This window comes from Centroberyx gerrardi, chromosome 8, assembly GCF_048128805.1.
Source record: "Centroberyx gerrardi isolate f3 chromosome 8, fCenGer3.hap1.cur.20231027, whole genome shotgun sequence".
Taxonomy (NCBI): Eukaryota; Metazoa; Chordata; class Actinopteri; order Beryciformes; family Berycidae; genus Centroberyx; species Centroberyx gerrardi.
This window is the reverse complement of record NC_136004.1, coordinates 13,613,405-13,629,311: the sequence shown is the minus strand read 5'-3', so window position 1 is coordinate 13,629,311 and position 15,907 is coordinate 13,613,405. Positions and strand designations below refer to the sequence as shown.

The 15,907-nt window shown below is 43.6% G+C and overlaps 2 protein-coding genes across 2 annotated transcripts in view; one reads left to right on the top strand and one right to left on the bottom strand.

Moving 5' to 3' along the window:
* The window catches only part of gig2p (grass carp reovirus (GCRV)-induced gene 2p), a 359,050-nt gene that overhangs the window by 81,085 nt on the left and 262,058 nt on the right, over positions 1–15,907 (top strand). The gene's annotated exons all lie outside the window — the stretch shown is intronic.
* The window catches only part of adgrv1 (adhesion G protein-coupled receptor V1), a 124,469-nt gene that overhangs the window by 21,897 nt on the left and 86,665 nt on the right, over positions 1–15,907 (bottom strand). The window contains exons 88-90 of the mRNA XM_071927478.2: positions 15,574–15,690; positions 9,391–9,569; positions 4,364–4,521 (exon numbers count right to left, since the gene is read on the bottom strand). Coding sequence (XP_071783579.2) covers positions 4,364–4,521; positions 9,391–9,569; positions 15,574–15,690 — 454 coding nt within the window. The remainder of the gene's footprint in view (positions 1–4,363; positions 4,522–9,390; positions 9,570–15,573; positions 15,691–15,907) is intronic.

The following is a 15,907-nucleotide window of genomic DNA, read 5'->3' as shown; positions in this document are numbered from 1 at the left end:
AGATTAAGACCCTGCTGCTCTAGTGTTTAGATTAATCCCATGTAATAATCTCCATGTTTGATAACAGGCTGCCTAGATACAGCCAGGGACTGAACTCATAGATGTTTATACTAAAAAGAAACAATAGGAACACAGAACACTGAAATAATAAAATCAAATACTCTCCATCCAAAAGTTCTTCAGTTCAGTTCTTTGTAGCCACTGAAAATGTATCCTGTGAAGCAGGTACAAGAAACCGAATCTTGATATAGCGTGCTACATCTGCACAAGGCTTTGCACGAGACTTTGCATTTCAAGGCTATTGATAACAAGGCTATGAAAACAAATAAAAAACGAGTCAGGTGTCCAAATAAAGCACATGTGCTCCCTCAACAAGTATCATACAGTATTCTGCAATCAAATCTCATCCATCTAATCACATTTATTCTTTTATTTCCTCATTCCTGACCAACCGAGGTACAAAGTGCAGTCGGGGAACACTCTCAGCCATAAAAGAAAAGACAGAGAACAATAATAGTCATTCATTCTGCTCTGCTCTGTTGACAGTTGAAGGTGTACTTACTGCTGTATCAAAAGAACATCATGACTTGCAAACACACCTTGTGGGTTCAGTGGGGGCTGCGATAAGAGAGTATTGATGTGCCTTGAGTAGGCACTGTTGTGTTTTCAGTGTGAAACTATAATGGACGTTCATCATGTCTTTTAGCAGTGTTTTGATAAAACTTGTTGTCTGGTTAGCGAGCCTTAAGCACAATGACAGAACTCAAACTTTGCTGAAACATGTCTGCAGGTTAGCACAAATGTGCAGGCGCACACTGGCACACACACTTAACTTCACTGGCGTCAGAAGTCCTGCTATATCTCACATTGCCCTGTGAGGTTTACATGCAGGCCAGACACACACACACACACACACACACACACACACACACACACACACACACACACACACACACACGTGAAAAAGCCCTCAGCTCTGCTTATCTCAGCATTTTTTTGCTATAGTGAGGAATTTGAAAATGTTGGCGATCTGACTGTGCCTCACATTAATGACATCAGCTATCCTACCGCACTAATGTCTGTGCTAGATGGGATATCAGTGTGAGACTCCCCCTCGATCCATCAGCTTGATAAGGAGCCGTACAGATGCAGAAAATATTGATGGATCAATAAAACAAGCACAGCCTAGCTGTCATCTGATGTCTTTATGGGTAAGTTTAGATGTTTAATAGGATGAGGCTGCAAGTAAAACATATCTGATTAACATATGAAGGCCATTCAAAACATTATGTATCAACAGTCTTTTATCCCACCACTGCATAGGTCTGAAACTAGTCAGGGATGTTGCTGTATTTCTGTTTTGTAATGGTGCTTGCGGCTTTTAAACTAGCTCTGGCAAATTACAGACCGGTCCAGGGACCGAGCAGAGGTGTAGCCTCTGTTTAGAATAATAAACTATAGCAGGCCATTCCCTCGCATTCGTTTTATTCCCCATAGACTCTGGACATGTTGAGAGAAAGTCAATACTCTGATATACAACCCAATGAGAAGTCTATACTGTGCCCAAATAATGTTTGCCAACAAGCGAAAAGAAAGGAGTGGAAAGAACATTGTGGCTGAATACAGTCCAGTGCTGATTGCGTGCATGTTGTGTGTGTGCATGTGCGTGTGTGTGTGTTTGTGTGTCTGCAAGCAGTTTTCCCTGTAGCATAGATATCATATATGGACTGTGGCCTTGTGCAGCCTTGTTTAGACAATCCTGGCTTGTGTTTGCAAATGAACAGAAAGCCCAGTGTACCTTGTGTTAGCAACACAGACGGAGTCCTGGCACCCTGTCCTGATAACAACAAAGACTTCTTTATGGTTATAGAGGGATAAAGAGAGATCGATAGATATGAGGGGACAAGGGAAAGGGGGATAGATAGATGGTTAACAACCTTAATCTCCTTAAAATGAATGACAGGCTGCAGTCCTGTTAAGCTACAACAATCTCTGAGGACTAAAGTTATGAACTGAAGGAGCGATGCAGGGGAGGGAAAGAGGGGAGACGGGAAGGATTGACAGATGGAGAGAGAGAGAGAGGGAGGAAAGGAGGTATAAGGAAATGGAGAGATGAAAGAAGAATAGGGTTTGAAAGGGAAAATGTGCCTCTGAGTGAAAACAACCCACAAAGCCCCTGTAAGCCTTAATGAGAAACAGTGCAGACTAATTAAACCGTTAACGAAGATTCTTTCCCTATTCAGGAGGCTGTAATAGCTGCTCTATAGAAAACTTATAGAGTCCTGTCCTTCTGTTCCTGGATCTGACGCCAGGCTGCAGGGGAAACACACACCAAAACACACACACACACTCACACACAGATATTCATACAGACACACACCTGAACACACACGCACAGACACACACACACACACCTCAAGGGCAGTTCTGTCCTCTGTGCTTGTGCCACACGCACTCAGTCTCCACTAACACTGCTGCTTTTAATAGTGTGTGCTGTGCCTACCTTTCCCTCTCTCTTTCTCTCGCTCTCTCTCACCCAGTGTAAATAAGGAGCTTTAGGGGCTGTTGAAACCTTGTTTACTGAGCTGACTGTGTCCCCTCCGCTTTCCCCATCCCCTTTACCACACTCCCATTCTCCTCATCATTCAACCCCCAAAACCCTGAATAATCCCCTATCTCCTCTCTTCCTCTTACTGTACATGTCTCTCTTTTACCTGCCCCAGTCCTTCTGTCCTACCTCCACCCCCACCTCCCCTCTCTCTGCCATACACACACACACACACACACACACACACACACACACACACCGTTTTGGCTTTCTACAGGTTTCTACACTTCCGCAGAGGCCACACACAGAGTGGAGGGCAAACTGTGAGCCAGCTTGCCAGCCAAAGGACTGGCACTAATTCAGGCTTTGCTTTGTCATTGGAGGGCCTTGACCGAACAGCACCAGATAAAGCCCGCTGATTCTCACCAATGGCCATGGATTAGAGCCATGACACTGTGGGACTAAAGTGGTATGGCTGGGGTCTCTGTGTGTGGGCGCACTGAGTGGGCGAACTGAATAAGTGTTATACATGTGCTGCTCTGCATGACTGCATGACTGCATGTTGCTTAAAGTGCATGTTTATAAGGCTGTGTGCTGGTTCATGTGCACAAAAAAATTCCTACATTGCATAGATTTTATTCAGTGCTTTAAATTAGTTTTAATGTGCAATAGGAGCAGATCAGATGTGGTGGAGAGGTTTGGAGTTGCAGTCCGTGGCAAAAATAGCTTGGTGGCTGTGAGCCGGTGTGAGGGATTAGCCGTGTGTTGCAAGAAGCCTCCACAGGCACTTCAAGGAGTCTGCAGCACACACACACACACACACACACACACACACACACACACACACACACACACACACACACACACACACACACACACACACACACACACCCCTCTGGCAATCATAGGGGATCTTTGGAGTGGATTTGGTAGCGGTACCAGAGTCTGTATTTGCATTTGAAAACTTATCATTCCCTCAGGTGATTGTTTACTGAAGCATCTCCAAGAGACAAAATGATGAGGTTTGTTTCAAGTTCAAAGAGTTGGAATATATAGATCCATAACTGAAAATTAAGCTCTAGTGCGAATAAAGAATAGAACCTTTTGTGGTTCTCTTTGCGGTTCTCTAGGAGAGGACAGTATGGCCATGTTATATCAGATTGTACTGCAGTTTGATTTGATATGATTTGATTTGATGATAGTATGTTCAGTATTAAAAAAACATTTCTACTGCAGTAGGATTGCTCTAAACCAAAGAGTCATGGTGTTAAATTCTGGGAATCATTTCACAAGTCAAATAAGTAAATGGGTTGAATAAACCAATCTGATATTGGTCTGCCATAGCATTATTCTAGTCAGGCATGGATGTACTTGTGATGCTTTGTTCCTGTTGATTTTACATAACAGCAGGCCATGGATCTCTGACAAGATACACACACAGAGACGGAGCCTGTAGGCTGAGCAAGCAGAAATACGGGTTGATGCAGTCGAGTTCCTACGGGTACGGTGGCTGCGGGTACCTCGTAGTTGTGTGTGTGAGTGTGTGCATGTGTGTGTGTGAGAGAAAGAGAGAGAGAGAGAGAGAGAGAGAGAGCACAGGAGAGATAACAGTATTGAGAAAGAGAGTATCTGTGTATGCAAGACACTGTACATGTGTGATTGTGTATGTTAACAATTTTATCTTGTGTTTCTCCACTTACACATTTGCGCCTCTTCACATGCATGCGTAAGTGTGTGCGCGCTCTCAAAGTCATGCTTGTGCATATGCATTTGTGTGTATGTGTACATATTCATATTCCCATGTTTGCTGGATACCTGTGCTGTTGGTGTGTCCGCGGTAGATGTCATCGTAGGCCTTCCACTGCTGAGTAACCTGGTAGGCGTGGATGAAGACCACCAGCACCGCAACCAGACAGATGAGAGGCACCAGCACCGCCGTGGACAGCGCTGCATAGACGTTCGGGATAAAGCACCTAGAAGAGGGACAGACAGAGATGTGGTTGGTTTAGGGTGAAGCAAGAAATAGAGACTGAGGGAAAGGGAAAGAAAGGGAAGTCATCCTCAAAAGTATGATGCAAACAGCCAGTTCCAGCCCAGTCGAGCCCAATGGTAAGCTCTGGAAAACAGGAACATATTACATGCCTTTATTGCTCTATTGCTCTATATTTAGTTAAGACCTTGTTGCTTCAACTTCCACAAACAGGATCCGGTAGGTGATGCCTCTGAGCCTGCCTAAGACTCACGGCATTCCTGCTCAACAGCCGCCTTCTGAAGCCTTTTCCAGCAAAACATGTTCTTAAATCTTCTGAACAACCGGGTCAGCCTGGAGCAACAGCGGGATAATGTCTAAGACCAAAGACGCTTAAAATGTTTTTTTTCTTTTTCTATTTAGAGGATGAAAGAACACTCAAAAGAACAAACAACAACAAAATGCATTCATCTCCAGCTTAGAAAGGGAACCTTATTTGTGGAGTGGTTATGTGAATACATCTTACTGAGTGGTTCAGTGTTTTATGATCCTGTCCACCAGCCAAAAGAGAAACTTTAAAAGCTCTACCACTGGCTTGGGGACAAACTCAATGTCAGGGTTGGTGCACAGGCAAATATCTATTTAGTGCGTTGGCATTTGTGAATGTGAAGAGTCTGTGTGTGTGTGTGTGTGTGTGTGTATATGCATGTGGGTGTGCCTCATGGCACATTCTCTCATAGCACTGGTGCAGGGGTGAGACTTCAGCCCAATATACACTGTGCCAAACACACACGCACACACACCCACCCACACACAGTGCCAAATACCAGCAGCATGTCTGCCATTCTGTCTCACACAAACAGATAGGCTGGGGGAAAGACAGTGTGTTCTCTGTGAGGGGTATCCCCGCCCTGGCTGTGTGTTTATAGCGTGCGTCAGCCATCCACTGTTAAGCCTGTCCATGCTATCACGCTTGGCTCAGCTCCTGGGGAACAGACACTGGAACTGATGTACGCGGTTCCGGCTGTTAGAGAGCCCATGGAAGTTATTGACAACCTTGGAATCGCAATCAATCTAAAAATAAAACAATGACAGCAAGAAAGCATGCACAAAACATTTTAATGCTGACTTGACCTTTGTGAGCTGACAGATGATGCTTCTTACTTTTCTTGATTTTAGTTCTCATGATTTATGTTTTTTACATACAGTATATTTCTTTCTTTCTCTGTCTATTTTTGTATCTCTGCCTTACTATCAAGCTATGTCTGTTCCTTCAGTTTGTCTGTCTGTTTGTGTGTCTGCATGCCTCTATTTTTTTCCGCTGTCTGTCTATCTCTCTGCCTTTTTCTTCCCAAACTGTATGTCTCCCTGTTCCTTTTTATGTGAAATCTCAGGAGTTCTTTCCCATCTCCTGTTCAGTCTCATGTGTTTTCTCATCATTGGAAAAAACTGAAAAATGTGTTGGTCTCTGGGAAAATCAACATCCTCAGATAATCCGTTACAGCCAAACAACTATGAAAATACTCATGTGACTTTGTCCTTTTCACAAGGCAGACTTTGCACATGGCATGGCGAGAGCAGAAGATACAGACCAGACCTCGCCCCAGTCTTCAGTATTCACAGAGAAATAATTGGGTCTATGTTAGCCATAACATAACATGAGGTATGCCAAATAAAGCATTGCATCATGCTGTCCCAGCCAACAAGCCAGACTAGGAGAGGGTAAACATACTGTAACATGGGTATTTGTCCTGCTGTGGCCTTGTGAGGGGATCGGGAGCCTAGGTCTCACAAGAAAGTGAAATCCCAAGGATTGCTGGAGTGGGATCAAGAAAACACTACAGAGAGGCCCATTTCATTGACTATAGGGTGGTTTAAGAGAGTAGAAATGAGGTGAGCGATGCCTCTCATGGGAGATCTCCTTACAGCCGCTGCTGGGATTTTCTTTCTTACACATACAGCAGGTTAAGGTCCTGGTCATTCAAGCACAGGGCCTTCTTGGAGAAGGCACTCCTAATATGAATTTGATGATATGAATAAAATCTGGCTTAAGGAAGAGCGCACGCTTTCACAGTAACCTTAGCTTACATAATGTTCATTCCACAGTGTGATCACAGTACATTTGAGTTCTAAATTTACACTTCATCTACGGGTGAGGCGATAAACCAACCTATATAGAATAACTAGGTGTCAGTTTATATTGTCAGCCTCTATGGGAAATTACTTGCACTACTTGTTTGTAAACATTGAGTTACCATATGTTTCGGGAACACATACACCCACATGATCCACGAAACAATGTGGCCAGATAACCCTAATACATATATAGGTCATAGTTTCTGCTCTTGCTAAGTACTGAGTTCTTTGTGGGCATACAATAACATACAATTGCTGACAAGAAACCAGCTTGTGTCTTCAAGCTCTGCTTGTCAGAAGGATTGAGAAATAGAGTTAGAGAGAAAGAAAGAAATGAATGGCGCAATGGAGGAGACAGAGAGAGAAAGAAAATATTACTCTATTCTTCTCTTTCTTTTGAAAGAGCACACAGAGACAGACTGTATTGAAATTTAATTTGCCAAATTATTGTCATGACCTTTACTGCACTAGCAAAAGCCAATCACAGCAGTTGCAGGGCAAAATAAAAAAGTTGCAGTTTTTGCAATCTGGATGCAGCCAGAGTTAGATCAGAATTAGTATGCTTCATGCATTAAAAGCGATGCGCCTATCTCATCTTAAGTATGCAAGCTCAGACCTGCTGGTCAATTGTGCATGGGTAATGAGTGTAGTAATGAACGTGGGGGGCTAAGTATTGTTTTGAGTGATTAACATTACATTCAAGGCGATAAGGAGGTCTCTCTGTGTGCGACTGCATAGTCATCTTGTAACCATCTGTTAACCTCCCTCTCTCTCTTTCTCTTAATTTTCCACCTATTAACTAATTGTGAATCCCCTCCACTACCGTGGCCTTTTCAATTTTCTAGTAATTCTGACAGTTTATTTCCCTTTTCCTTTCTCTCTGCTGAAATCCCTACTTGCTCATTTTATCACAATCGCCATCAAACATGATAATACAACACCAGTGGGGCACAAATAGCTTTTAGAAAACCTCACCTTAAAGCTTCTACCAGTAGAATTTGAAACTTGATGACTTTGGTCCCTTAGTGGTAGTATTTCACGTCACTGTGGCAAAGACGACTCGCCACTAGCAGTTTGGTCTTGGACTGAACAGATGCAACTGCCAAGCCACTGTGACAACCAAACTACAGGCCCTTTTTGAGAGGGCCAAAAGATTATAAAGTGACACACACACACACCTATACACAGAGGCAGGACTTTCCTCCTCTCTGTAGGATTACCCACGAGGCTACCAGTGACTTAGGGACTTTCTCCTGCAGTCCTGCAGTCTGAGACCCAGTTAGCTAGCGTGAGAACCTTGCATGCCCCAGACTGTCTGGAGCTCATTAAGCTACAAACTTTATCAGATGTGGGAGACAAGGTACCGGCACCAGTCACGACAGAGGGGGTGACGGAAAAAAGAAAAAGGAAAACATGAGAAAAATAAGGAGAGTTAAGAAGAGATCTGTTATTCTATTCGATAGCAGCCTAGTCTATTCTGCCCTTACCTAGGCATATCTTAATGAAAACAAAAAGGTGACACAACAACCAGTTAACACAATACCTAATATATATGAAACAACAGCAGGCCCTACTGACGTAATCGCTGTTCTTGACACCTGTTTCTACGCATGCAGGGTGAAATAAGAACCGAGACAATGCCTGAAAGCAAGAAAACAAGAGGTCACCTGTTTACACTGATGAGAGAGAGAGAGAGAGAGAGAGAGAGAGAGGGGGAGAGAGAGAGAGAGAGAGAGAGAGAGAGAGGAGAGGAGGAGGGAAGGGCTGCCTCATTCCCTGAAGGAGGAAGGTAAGCTTCCCAGGAAACTGAATACACCTCTGTGTCCTTGAAACGCACATGTATATGCTCAGTGTCTCACACACACCCACGGACCGGAAAGCACGCTGACACACTCGATCCCAAGGAAAACAGGCACACCTAAGACCACTGGCTAATTTTAGATGTAGTTTATAATCAGTGTTTTACGTCGCCCTTCACACACACACTTAATCACACTCAAAGACTCACAAGAAACAGACAAACTTTGCAAAAAAAGAAGAAAAAAAAGTCAAAGTTACTCTGACAATGAAAATTACTACACACACACACACACTAAAAATACAGCGACATAATGTAGTAGGGTCCATTGTGCAAGATATTACAGGGTGACCTCATCCTCAGTGGTCTAGGCTTCAGGTGCTCTATAAATAGGTCGCTATTGGTTATTTTTAGCTCTCTCTTTCTCTCTCTCTCTCTCTCTCTCTCTCTCTCTCTCTCACACACACACACACACAAACACACACACACACAGCTCTATATGGGTTATTTCAGGTCTGTCCTCCTCCCTCTCCACACCCTGCCTTGTGAAAGCCTCCACCTCGAAGGTGAAGACTTGAGTTTCTTTGCAGGGAGACGCGCATGCACACACCGAAACCTATTCATTTATTCATCCAGTCGGTCGGGCCAGCTGTATCCTCACATGACGTCACTAGTCCTTCAGCGATGACTCGACTGCGGGTGTTTGCTGTTTACTCTCCTGTAGTCTGAAGTGGAATTGACTTAAGCCTAAAAAAGAAGCTGAAGTCATCAGGACTGGCTGACACTGGTTTAAACAAATACTGACAAGTTGTCTCACTGGAGGACACGGACTCTTGTTGGGTCTATTCCATCTCCTCTCCATCCATCCTAAAGACACCCTGCCCCGTAATTGTTAATGGCGTATGTGTGTGTGTGTGTGTGTATGTGGGTTCCACTCACACATCTCCTTGCACCAATCCGTATACAGTGTGTATGCTCCATCCGAAGCCTCCCAGCAACACGATGACCAGCACGATGATGACCAGGGCAGGAAGTCCCCAGCCCAGCAGGAAGTAGAGCAGGTATCGGCGCTCTGTGTGCTCGTCGTTCATCACCAGCACCTGCCAGAAGTTCACCGCCTGGGGAAACAGGTTGAGAAGAGGACTTTAGGTACTGCAAAGAGAAAAATACCTGATAGTTAGCCAGACTAACTACCATAACTTATTTAAAGCATGAAGCAACCAAATCCACATCATCCGATGCCCAAGTTTGCTCATTGTTTGTCTTCTGGGTTTGATTTTCTAACCAAATAGCGTGTAAATGCAATGCTGATTGGCAGCTGACTGTGAAGACCCAGATGCCGGAGCTTCCCACTGGCAGATGAACGCACCAGAAGACGTGCAGACTTTTCAAATCGATGCGAGCATTCAACTAAATTACCACACAATGATAATGTAGCTTTCACACAAATAAACCCGGGCGGGATGTTAACTGTGATGGATTACCTATCTCAAGCAGGTTTCAAGTCTCTGCAAGTTGATTTTCGTACCGTACTGACATGAATGAAAAAGAATGGCTGCATAGAAGGCAGGAAAAAGGCATTTAAACATCTAAAATAGTATGATATCCTATGGAAAATGGTTGGTAGTAATGTAAAGTATACATGAATAAATGGGCTAAAACATGCAAAAACACCGGTATGCTCCTTTAAAGTCATCAGGACTGGAAAAATGTCCCCACTGTGGAGGATTTTCATCGTCTTTCTACCCATGTGAGGACATTTGGTCATTTAGAAAGACAATAACACACAAACACACACACACACACACATGCACGCATACACGCACGCACGCACGCGCACACACACACACACACACACACACACACACACACACACACACAGAGTTCATATCACACCCTCAATAGCTGTGTTTGCTTTGTAATCTAGCAGGCTTTGATAGTCCCATCCATCTGATGCACTTAGTCCTGCATTGTTACATAAGCAGCTTGTCTGAGCACCTGTTGGGTGCCGCACAGACACAACTTTTATGTCCACATCAAAAGGACAACACACACAGAAAATAGCACATCTTTCCAATCCAGTTCTGAGCATAAGAGTTGGGATATTCACTGTGCAAGCACTGAACCCTTAACTTAACAAGCAGGGTGACTAAGAGCAAGAACACATTCTTACTTGGAGCAGCAGCCTGGGGAGGAGAGGTGGGAGAACGGGAGCGCCCACATACACACTCACACACCTGGGAGCTGACAAGTGTAACTACTGACTTCAGCTGATGTACTGGAGCAGAGCAAAGGTTAATTTGTTTAAGTTTTAATGTTAAGCTCAAGGGCAAAACTTAGCAGCTCTCCATTTTCCAATCCTCCTTACCAGGCTGGGGATACGAACGGATGACCTTTAGTCAAGCTTGCCTCACTAACATCAGACTTTCTACTGAATCTAAAGAACTCATAATCAATGAAGCAGATAATTATTTTTGACTTTTTTTTTTTTCAGGGCTTGTTGGCAAAGCAATAACAGTTAAGATTTGTTTTTTGTTGAGAGTAATAACCAATTGCGCAAGAGCTCAACAGCTATAAAACTAATGCTGATGATGTTTGTGACTGTCCATCTGTCTGTATAACTGTGGCTCCAGTGGACACTTAGCAGGACAAATGGACAAATAGTACCGTGATGTAACTAATGACAGAAGGTTCAGGCATACTGACCTCTCCCTTAGATAACCTCTGTCCCCCCATAACTACTGCTCTCCTCTGTTAGTAGCATCACTCTCAGCATAGCTATTGTATAACCACTCACACAACACACACACACACACACACACACACACACACACACACAGCGTAGCTACACTCCAGTTGTGTAACAGCTTGACTGCACTGCACTGAGACAATAGCATAGCGTCAGTCAGATTCAGGAACTGCCTTTCCTTGGCTGTGACCGGGCTGGAGCCGTCAAGATAAATGGATTATGGATGGGGTTGTGCTGAGCTGTTCCCTCCGCAGTATCTGCCTGCCTGACTGGCTGACGATACTGTGGTCCAAGAATAAAGCGCTGGCAGGTGTTCCCGGGCTAAATGGCTGAGGGACAGGCCAATATGCAGGCTGACTAGCTGGGTTGCTCACTGACTGCGTTTGTGTCTCTTTCTCTGCCTCCTTGTCTAACTGATTTGGATGAAAGCATCGCCGGTGTTGCCTAGCTAACCAGCTGTAGGCCTGACCAGATGGCTGGCTGACTGGCTGGCTGGCTTGCTGAATGGCTGTCCATTTATCTAACTACCCACAAACACATTGGTCTAGGAGTACAGCATTGGCAGATATTGCCTGACTAAACAGCTGTAGAACTGGCAACCTGGCCGGCTATTTGCCTGGCTAACTAGCACAGTGAAACAGGGTAGACATCCATAGTAGACAAGGGCTAAGGCTTTGGCAGGTGTTGCTTGGTTGACAGAGCTGTTGTGTTATGTAATATTGTGCAGTCCCTGGGTAAGCTGAGGTTGGCGAGCCTCTGCAGTCTGCAGTCGACACAAAGCTGGTCAGCATAGTGATTAAGGCTGTTTTTCTGGCATTGTTTCAGTGTGTATTCCCCTGATCAACAATTGGACGTGCACATCCTCACATCCATCCTCTGACACACACACACACACACACACGCACGCACGCACGCACACACACACACACACACACACACACACACACACACACACACACACACACACACACACCAGAGCTATTGACTAAAGGCTTCTTCATGGTCTGAGATAGGTTGCTGGCGCCCGCTCATATCGGCCAGTTAGCTGAAAGCAGCTACCTGATACGGGGAAAAGTGAGTGGTGAGACATCTGTGAGGTCGATATAGAAACGTCAATGAAGGGTTTCAGTGTGACACACGTCAATGAAGACAGGAGAGTCAGCGATATGTTCATCATCAGCTACTATGGGTGCTGACAGGGACAGAGAAATGACCAAAGATGCATTTTGGTAGTGGTATTAAAGAACAAGAGCAATTTGAGAAGTGGTAAAGGTGAATGAGTGTGAGTGAGTGAGTGAATAAAAGAAAGAAAAAGATGTAAAGAGGAAGAAAAGGGAGGGAAAAAGGGGAGATGAGAGAAAGAACAGATGTGTGAGAAAGATGTAATACCCTATGTCCTAATAGCAGGCTATAAATGCACTTAAAATATCCCGAGTCTATTTTTTATCCAAACTCTGTTTTTTTTCCTGAGTTCTGAATTCTTTCCAGTGTGAATCATAGTTTACCTTTTCCTCCACCACATGAAATCAGCTCAACCACTACCATGTGTGTCTAAACCAGCTCCCTACATCAAAACATGTTTCATCTCTCTGCCCATCCTCTTCCTCCAAATGCTAACACTTCTTTAGCCACATGAAACCCTTTGGCCTTTATCCCTGGTTTAAGATATCTTAGAGGTCATCTGGAAAATATTCTGATATGAAAAAAAATAAACCATACGTTCAGCATGTACAGCACAGCTAGGACCCTATATGACTCTATTGTAGCCACTCTCCTTAGCTTATTCAAAGCGCTAATCTTATAACGCTTAACCAAAGCAATAATAACGTATGTGCCAGGAGAGATTATATCCACTACATAAACAACGATTACGTTTTCCTACAAACGTCACACATTGTAAAAGACTGAGGGGTGAAGGAAACAATGCAGCAGCAGTCAGTGACTGGAGGAAGAGGAGGAGGAGGAGGAGGAAACAGGAGGGAGAAGAGGAGGTTCGTTTGGGGTGAGGTCTCCTAGTACCTTAGTACACTGTTGTGTGACACATTATATTATAGGTTAAACTCCATGTTTGTGGTAGAGCTCATTTGCAACCCAACCTGAATGACTTGTACAAGTTCTTCTTAACTGTCTGCTTTACTTAGCTAAGAATGTTAAACATGGTTGGGAAAGCGATAACAGTTTTAAGGGATGATACAGTATGAAGGCAAAGAATCATCTTTCCCACCTAAAGAGATAAAATATTATTTGTGCTTGAGCTAATAGTAAAACTAGTCAACCACCACCTGATGAACCTAAATTAGTTCCCAGTCATTCCCAAAATGAATATATACTACACCAAAAATATAGACACAAAATTGCTTTGCCAGCTTCTTAAGTAAATAAGGCATTTACTGATTTATTTTTCTTTTCAAACAATGTTTTAGCTTATGCAGTTACTAATTTATCGTTTTCCTGTCTTTCCTCTTGATTCTAAGAAACCAGTCAGTAAGAGGATCAGATCCAGGATCAGGATGACACATGTAACATCAGGGGAGAACAATACTATGTTTGAGGACACACATTTTCATGAGTGTTTCATATATTCAACTCATAATATGGAAATCTGATCAGTACATTAATTTACAATGGTGATTTTTTTGTTAATTTTTTTCCCCTGGAAGTGCTCCCCAACCCCTAGTGAATCAGAACTCAGCAGTTTCATCTTTTTTATACTAAAAATAAATCAAAAAATAATTATTTTAATTAAATAAAAACAGATTAATCTAATTAACTACAGGGCAGGAGATAGGACAGCACGTTGGCCTTGCTGGAGGAGGAGGATCAGCTGGGGTAAAGGGGCTACCAGTGCTCCTCTCTAGATGGGCTGATGGTGCACTCCGGCCCTCGTCCACCACATTCCTGGCTCCTTCAGCAGGTCACAAGTCATCTATACACTCTCTGAGGGATTAAAATTGGCTTAGGCTGGATTTACACTGCCAGCTAAAAATCTGATTCTCTTCTTTCCTTTCTTTGTGTGGCACAGATCTGATGTTTTCATAGCTGTATTAACATGAACAGATAACGGTGAATCTTAATATTTCGATGTGTAAGCATTTGTGATGTCAAGCAGATTTGGGCTGCCAAGTAAATTGAGCCTTAGTTTCTTCTCTTCTCTGCCTTGGTACTGGCCTGGCTGTGTTTTTTTTTTTAAGTGTGTGCATGTTAGCTGCAAGCCTGGGCTTCGCCTGCCTGACTCTGTTTCTCAGCAGTTATGTCACAAAAGAGGGAGTTAAAAAGAAAAGGGAGGGCTGAGGGTCAAAAAAGGGGGGTTGTGGGTTAGGTAGGGGCGAGGTTTTACTAAGAGGTACCAGTCTAGGGTCAAAGGTCATGTCACAGAGCACTCTGGCACCTCCATCTCGCCCTCTAATGAAAACCTGGCTAAGCCCACATGGTCCAGGGCTGAGGTTTCACTACTTATTACATAAAAAAACACACATGCTTTACGTAAGGAACGAAAAGAAGAATGGCAACCCTGTTTATGCCAAGTCATGAGGAAAATATGGGAGGAGCAGGGGAGGAGATTTTACTTATAGGTGCCCTTCACTGAGAAATATCACATTTGACAGGAGAGAACAGTTATCTGCTTAGTGAAAATCCAGCTACCGACAGAATCTGATCCCTCTGACGCATTTCCAGAAACACCCCTGTAATTAATTGCAGGAAAATGAGCAGTGTAGAAATAAAAAAAAAAGATGTGACCATATGAAGGCATATCATTGTATATAGAACACTTAATCTGCTGTACTGTATATCTTTAACTGACAGACTGGTTGACTTATGGACTCTCTAGTGTTACCGTTTCTCACTATGGCCCATTGTCTGACAGAAGGCTTAGTGAATAGACTTCATTGTTCAGGCTTGTAGACTGGACAGACATGGCCCAGTCATGGCCACATGAATAGTCCTATACATGGTGATGCTGCTTACTGAATACATGAAACAGTCTCTTACTCATCTCTTTATCCAGGTGATTGGGCAGGAATACAGTGATATACAGTATCTGATACCACACATCTATGCTTCAGCAAGGCTTAAGATTACAAGCTGCTTATACTAGCAATTGAAAAATATCATCTATCACAGTCTAGCTGTACAGGGCAATGGCATGATGGCTTCTCCATCATAGTACCATAATTTTTTCTAGCTGGGTATGGTACTGTAGGTGTGTGTCCAGTTCCAGTGGCTTTGGCTGTGTGGAAGCCTATTGGGGATGGTTGTAATGTTTCTGTGTCCAAATATATGGGTTTATTGCTATAACAAGCTCACTGGCCAGCAAAGTATTTTAGTTGCTATCTTGAGTCTGTGTCCAGTGTTCCCTGCTAACATGCTTTTACCTGTATGAGCATCCAGAAGAACTGGCTGAGGTGGAAGTAGTGAGAGAAGAGCGCCAGAGCAGCACAGCTGTCCTCCGAAAACATTCGGCCACGGAAAGTCGACACCAGGAAACAGAGCTGTAAAAAAACAACAACACAAATATACAGTGTTTATGGAGAATTTAGTAGGTAATTCACAACTTAATTACCATTGTGTACAAGCGATCCTTTCACCCTTTGCCAAGAATGCAGTACGATTTTTTTTCACTGCAATTATGTACATAATTTGTTTGTTCAGAGAACATGGTGACACTTTGTACACACATTACTGTAGTTGGCACACCCTCACACTCAC